We start from the raw sequence: 7,500 nt of genomic DNA on the forward strand, positions 1-7,500 counted from the left end.
CTGCTCCTGGCTTCAAGACACTGGCAACATAACGGTTCTCAATGGATTAGAAATGGACTTAGTGGACCTGAGAGTCAAGCCCCCCCCCGACGTCTCCGGAGCTTCCCTTCTGATCAGGGAGGATCAGCAGCGCAAAATGTTGTTCGTTCCATTTCAATCAAAAATCACTATAAATTGTTTCAATTAATTCTTTATTAATTCCAAATTGTGTGTGTTCTGCCATGGTTAACTATTTTCAGGGAAGTATCTTCTTATAAAAGTCTATAAATATCAATATATAAATGGCGTAAAGGCCACACTCATCGTATATAATAAACTGATCAATGGAACTCCCCAGTGGAGTTGGACATTTTAATGAAGAATATGAACATATATCAAAGTAAAAAGGTAAAACTGTTACAGCCGCAAAAGAACAGGAACAAGTCATTATGTGAGCATTGATTCAAAAGAAACGTTTTCCACTTATATCACCTGCTGTGGTGCAAATCAAAGTGACAACAGGTGCAATGGAGAGGCAACTGTATCATGTGGGGTCCACAGACAGTGGTTCTGTTCTGTTAGTGTCCTCATCACTACTGGTAACATGAGGTGGAACCTGCAGCCCAGTCAGGAGACCAGACGGGACGTAAGGAACTGGACGGGCCTGTAGAAGAGCATCAACCAGCAGCAGGACCAGGAGGCGTCGTACAGCAGCTACTGGTGCGCATGTTTCTGACAACACTGTCAGGAGCAGACTCCATGAGGGCCTGACATCCTCTAGTAGGACAGTGCTCACACCCCAGCACCGTACAACTTGACTGGCATCCGCAAGAGAACAAGAGTTGTCGACTGAGAGCAGAGTGACAGGTGCGAAAGAGTCGGGAGACGCCGCGGTGAATGATATGTTGTCTGTCACATCATCCAGCATGAGCAGCTTGGTGGTGGATCAGTGATGGTCTGGGGAGGCACAGACTTCCATGTCAGAGGGCGGCTGTGGCTCAGGAGGTAGAGTTGGCCCGTCCTTGAACCCAAAGGTTGGCGGTTCTATCCCAGCTTCCCCTAGTCCGCATGCTGTTGTGTCCTTGGATAAAAGACACTAACCCTGGACATTCCGACGGCTCTTTAGACAGTGTAAGAATGTATATAAATGTTACAGAAAAAAAAGTTTGGTAGACAGCAGTGCTGTATGAATGTGGGTGAATGTGACTTGTCCTGTAAAGTGCTATGAGTGGTCTGCAAGACTAGAAAAAGCTCTCAGCAGAACTGGCTCTTTGAAACCAAAAAAACATTCAACTGTGAGTTTTCTGAATCAGGCCCCTGAAGAAACAGACACTGTGTAGTGTCACAGGAAGTCACTGTGTTTACATCATCTGACAGCAGCAGGTCTGGGGGGGGGGCGGGACACAGAGAAAGAGAGAGAGACACAGGGACAGAGAGACAGAAAGAGAGAGAGCACTCCAACTTGTCTAAGCAGGAAGAAGAGCAGAGATTAGTAGATCCAGAATTAGAACAGTGTGAACAGGTAGATGTGTCGTCTGCTCTCTGTCAGTTACTGTGGGACGTTCAGAGGAGATGATCTGGTGGACAAGCTGGAGTTTGTCACAAGAGATGTGTGATCGATGCTCTGCTGTCAGAGGAACACTCAGGAGATTCAGAGATGAATTTAATTGCGACAGTACATAGGATGAAATTTGATTGTCAAAACACCAGATCAGACTCTGATGGTCCAGATTCTCCTCTCCACGACCGAGCCCTCATTTGAAGGGTGAAGCCACACGACCTCAGGTCCGTTCACTAAGATCAGACCTGCTGGTACGGTTAGACCTTCTCGTAGTCAGACCTGCAGTTCGTGAAATAGAACTTAGCAAAGTTTATAGCATCCACATCAGTGAGCATTTTCCTTCAATATGCATATTTGAAGGTTTGCATTTTTCAAAAGCTGTAATTTATGAATTTATTGACATCAAACACCTCTTATATGTCTGTGACATCCTCTCAGACCAGCTCATAGTCAGACCTGCTGGTACAGTCAGCTGCTGGTAGTCGGACCTGCTGGTACAGTCAGACCTGGTGTGGTTGTGAAATGAACTGCTGATCCAGATGTGTCCTACAGGTGTACAGCACTGTAATGATATCAGAGGATACATCTTAACTCATTCTAATATTTGAAGCTGACATTAAATGGATTCTGACTACCTAATAGATTTAAAAGAATCAATTCAGACTCAGAAATAAGATGTCACAACAAACAATTGTTTACTGTTATTTTATTTTTCAGTATGTGAAATAGTCTTTTTTCTTTATAAACATATAAACATCATGAAAGCAAATCGTCAGCCATGACATCTGTACATCTGTCAGCACACACTCATTCAGACTGCACTCGGCCTCTTCTCTTCCTTTGGAACAAACCTAGATCTTGTTCTATGTGGAACACCCTGAACCTAGGACAGAGCTGTCCAAATAAATTACCAGTGCAATTATTTATCTGCCAGTTGGTTCTGTGGTTCCTTCCAGACGCCAGAGGAAAAGGAATCCAGTCGAACAGTCTGAGCCTCTCCTTGTCTCACCACATCCACAGCACGTCCACGTGGACACTCGGTGTGAACAGTGAACTGTCAGGAGGATCAAAGCAGCTACAGGGAAATGGACATGAGAACTGGTCCACTGCTCCTGAGTCAGTTGTAGCTACAGCGTGTCAACATGACAAAGACATGTCGGACAAGTGTGAGAATGTGAGCTGATCGATTCCATCACGTTCAATGGACATGAGTGGATATAATCTTAACTGAGTTAAAGGCATATTTAGTTTGATGTGTGTGTGGAACAAGGCAGGCGGCCGGTGGCAGTGGCAGCATGAGGATCCACACAGGCAGCTGCTGGAACCAGCTGGGACCAGCTGGGACCAGCTTGGCTGAGATAGGAGGACTGTGTCAGAGACACGAGGTCATGGTTGACAGACCAAAGTCAATCTCAGGGCTTTCTTTCTTTTCTTATGTGAGAAGTTTTCAAAAAATCTGCTCAAATAATGTGAAAATAAACAAAGATGATCAGTTCCTCCGATCAACCAGGTCCAGATCAACCACATCTTCAACACACTTTTGGGTACCAGTGCCCTTCCACTGCAGTTGTTCTTTGTCCATGAAGCTAACTGATTGTGAGTTATCATGTGCATGAAGGATGAGCACTGAGCTGGAGATCCCACAGCAGACGGACTGTCACTGCTGGGAACCCACTAATGAGAGTGTTGTCTATATGTAGTCATCGTCCACAGGGTCTCCTGGTGTGTCACAGTGATGGAGGAAGAGGACCACCACTCTCTGAAACACTCCTCTCTTGCTCTGTCGGCGCTCCGAGATCTCCTCCCCGATCGTCTCCATGCAGATGTCAGCTGACAGCTGGCCCTTACGCCGCGGGGCATAGATGGTGGCTAACCAAAAAACACAAGACAACAAAGAATATTCCATGATCAGGTCACTATTGTGTGCATGTAGAGAACCACCAAATGCTGCACTAGACTCACTGCTTTCATCATCCTCAAAGTCATAGCGGGCGTAGCTGTTGGGATCAGCTGCTCTCAGAGTCCTGAGCCAGGGGAAGTCTGTGATCATGCTGTAGGGGGCGCCATCCACCATTCCTGAACAACAACAACAACAAAAGATTCTTGGATGACTCGTATCCACAGACTGATGAGCAAACATTCTTCCATGTGACTCATTAAGAGACAAAAACCGAATAAATGTGTGGAGAAACATAGCAAATGCTTTGATGAGGGTTAGGGGCAACATCACATTTTGCTATGAGGCCACGCCCATGACGTTCCATGGAATACAAATCTGTTTTATCACAAAGGACTTCAGATGATGAATATGGAGGTATTTTTTCAAAAAGTCCAGAAATGCTCCACATTTGCGAGCTATGGTTAAGGCTTAGCTAAGATATCGCAACGTGATTTGTTGTAAACTCTTCTTTGTCGTTTTTAATGGCAACCAATGTAACAGGTGCATTATCCGCACCTTCTGTTCCGGAGTTTTGTCTTTCCTCTGAAATTGGTAGATATTAAAATGTGTCGGAAAAGAGAAAGCAGACAATATGTGAGATGTCATGTCATTGCCGCCATCTTTTGAATTCCAGGAGATGTGACAACACACATGTGCAGGCAGTGAACCAATCAGCTCATTCTTATCCTGATCTTGGTATCGTGTTCTCGGTCGCAGAGATACCTCATATTTGCACACTAATTTAAAAATGGCCGACTTCCCGTTGTGCAGAGGTAACGGATCCTAGAGGCGTTTAAGTAGGTCCTGACATGATACATGCGTAGGGTGCACCAGATGTCCCGAAAAGTTCTGGACCGTCCCGAATTACAAACAGTTGGCCTAGAGTCCCAAATCCTGTCATGATAATCCCTGAAAATTTAGACTAAATGTATTAAAATACTTGTACAGAAATTTGGAAGACTTAATCAGATATCTGATTCTTACATTCAACATTATAAATTACATTTTTACAAATAGCTTTAAATGGAACCGCAGGGCAGTTCATTCTCCCTAAATGTGGGAGGGGGGTTGGGTTAACCCGTGGTGTCACCACCTGATGCCTTTGTATGAATGAACAAAAATAACACAGAATATGAATAAAAGAACAGAACCAGAATTATACATTACGATGTACTGCATAAATATCCAATAACCCTTGGCGGAAGTCCCGACTTCTGTAAGCCACACCCCTCGGGATGCCACAATATACTACATGAATTATGGCTTTTATGTTAAAATAAACTAACCGCTGTACAGTAGTGCCGCAAAATAATAAACAGCTGATGAGAAGGCGAAATTACACCATCGCTGACATGGAGCCCGGTGTCCCGGAACCTTTTCCTTTTATAATAAAGATATTAAATTGTTAGAACATTAGTATCTTGTGTAGCTCAGGAGGTTGGAATGCTGACGTCAGTACAGAAGGTTGGGGGATTCGATTCCAGGTCAAAAGTCAGTGTGGTGTTTTCCCATTTTTGTTTCCTAGTGGAGATGAAAATGATGCAGAGAGTGATCAGATGTAGCTGCAAGATGTGAAAGAAAGATGGTCTGATGAAATAGCATTTTGTTACGAATGTTATGGGTAATGATTTACACACTGTTATAGTTACAGCACGTTAGCACGTTTCATTTTATCACTTTCATGAAAAATAATACATTTTAGCAGAGTATTGTGTTTGTTTCATGTGTATACACTGGCCTTCATACAAAAAAATCATCTGGTTTGTTCCCTAATGACAGACAGCTGTATTTATGAATAAAACACTTTCAACATTAAGTTTTGCCTCTCATGTATTTTACTGTTTGCCACTGTGACCAACCCCAACTCCCCTGTCCCAAATTTCAGCCACTCCCATCTGGTCACCCTTTACATGTGCATACCAAATGGAAAGTAGAATGACTTTCCGGGAACATTTAGCCTCTCAAATTAATTAAAGCTGCATGCAGTGATGATCGGGCCCTCACACATACGCACAAGTTGGGGTGTGTCACTAATCAAACCCCTAGGTATCAGCCCCAGCACAGAACCTTGTGGAACCCCATGGCTAATGAGGATTTGAAAATTGTTATCTTATGCATTGAGTCTATATTTTCAAGTAGTCATTGTAAACGTATTTATTTTCTTTTCTCTTATTTACTTCTTGGATCATACAAACTGCTGCTGTTCATACAAAAGCCTATGATACATGTTGTGTCAGGACATTAGAGAAGAGGATGAATCACTGCACCCCTCTTTTCTCCAACTCTGACATTTCTCTGACACATCCCTGATGATCCTGCCCCAAGAGGAGAAGATGGGTGATAGGCTGGGGACTGGAGAGAAGTGACCAATCAACTGAGGGCAGCATCAGTCACTGATCTCAAAACTCAACTTGTCTGACAGTGTTGAGCACAAGATTCGAGCTGAGCATGGAGCAGAGTATTTTATACTGACGACACAGTATTTTGTTTCAGGTGTAGAGTGAGTGAGTTCTGCAGTCAGACCCTCTGGAGCTGACGTGAAGCAACAGACCGAGACCATCCCAAGAATGTGTTCTAGTCTCTGTGATTCAATGTTATTTCACTTTGGATTTTTTTCACAGGTGTAAGTGTTTATAGGTGTAAGCATATCTCAGAACTTTGGTGATTATTGATGATCGATCGCTGCTTTAGCACATTAAGTGACGTTAAACGTTGAAGTGATGTCAGACTGTTTCTGCTGCTGAAGACGTTAATGTGTGATGAAGTAAATCAGATCACACTGTTGATTCATGATCATGAGGAATATTGATCAGTATGTGGATCCTTGTTCTAATAAAAGAGATGGTATTTAGTTTGTGTTCAGAGTTGTTTCCTCAACGGGTGTGTCGCTGAGAGGGGAGAACTCATAGAAACGTGAAATGGTTGGTGGTGAACCATGGGATTAAGCTCAGCACTGTGCTTGTGTTTTTGGTGTCACCCAGCTGCCCTGTCCTCCGGCTGCTCAGGAGCTGCTGGGGAAGCTACACTGGGTCGGCTCGCACCGCCTCACTAATACACCTTATGTTGGTTTTCCTTTCATTTTCCACCTGGCTGTTCACAAACAAGATTTATACAACGTTCATCTGGTATGGACGGAAAGACCCTGCTGTTAAATCAGTCATTGTTTCTGTTCACATCCAAACACACAAAGGTGGTGGTTAGTTAGTGGCTACAAAAGCAGAACACTGATGTGTAAGTGCAAGTCCACCTTCAGTCGCAAACTAGGAATATGTGTGACTCTGTTACCCTCTAGGGTATAGATGTCCCTGCCCCAGGGGTATCGGGGGTAGTTCTTGATATCCTCTTCTGTCCTGGTGGCCTCTGGGAAGAACTCATACTTGATTAACTCTCTGGGAAAGAAAACAAACAAACAATGAACTCTGAATGAACTCACACCAGTCAGTTTCATCAAACAGGCTCATTTGTCTGTTCTTTTGCGTCTCCTTGTCTTGTGCATTTTTTACACAGATACCTCATTATTTATGTCTACACAGGAAATGAGACATCCAGTTAAAGCTGGCCAGGTACTAGACTGTGGGAAATGTTTACCACTGAGCTCACAGTTAAAGGTGGTCTTGTCCAACAGAATATTAGAGACACTAATGAATATATTGCACTGACTGGAGTTGCAGGAGAGAAACATGTTACAATCACTGATCCACTGAGACTTGACCACGGCAAACACTGCATTAAGAAACCATGTGAGTACTGGGTCACATGACAAATATTGACGTCACTATGGAAACAACGTCTCTTGGAAAAGTAGCCAACACAGTGCGTTCAGGGATGACATGTGGGAATGCAGTGGGAACAGACACTGTGGTCAACTCTGTGAAGGACAATACTCACTGGCTGATGTTGGCTATCGTGTCCATCCAGCTGCGGATGCGAACCTTGTTGCGGATGTTTGGAGGATTGCTGAATTCGTGCACTATCGCGATGTGGTAGGGATATGGCCCCTGGAACAGCTGCCGCTCCAGTG

General features: G+C 43.9%; 1 protein-coding gene across 2 annotated transcripts in view; it reads right to left on the reverse strand.

Moving 5' to 3' along the window:
• Positions 1-2,229: 2,229 nt before the first annotated feature.
• fbxo38 (F-box protein 38) overlaps positions 2,230-7,500 on the reverse strand; it is a 25,983-nt gene continuing 20,712 nt past the window's right edge. For both annotated transcript variants that reach the window (XM_035649025.1, XM_035649024.1), the window contains exons 18-21: positions 7,368-7,500; positions 6,765-6,868; positions 3,503-3,616; positions 2,230-3,409 (exon numbers count right to left, since the gene is read on the reverse strand). The exon at positions 7,368-7,500 is cut by the window's right edge and continues 13 nt beyond it. In XM_035649025.1, the coding sequence (XP_035504918.1) occupies positions 3,231-3,409; positions 3,503-3,616; positions 6,765-6,868; positions 7,368-7,500 (530 nt within the window). In that variant the 3' untranslated portion in view covers positions 2,230-3,230. The remainder of the gene's footprint in view (positions 3,410-3,502; positions 3,617-6,764; positions 6,869-7,367) is intronic.

Source organism: Scophthalmus maximus, chromosome 9 (assembly GCF_022379125.1).
Source record: "Scophthalmus maximus strain ysfricsl-2021 chromosome 9, ASM2237912v1, whole genome shotgun sequence".
NCBI lineage: Eukaryota > Metazoa > Chordata > Actinopteri > Pleuronectiformes > Scophthalmidae > Scophthalmus > Scophthalmus maximus.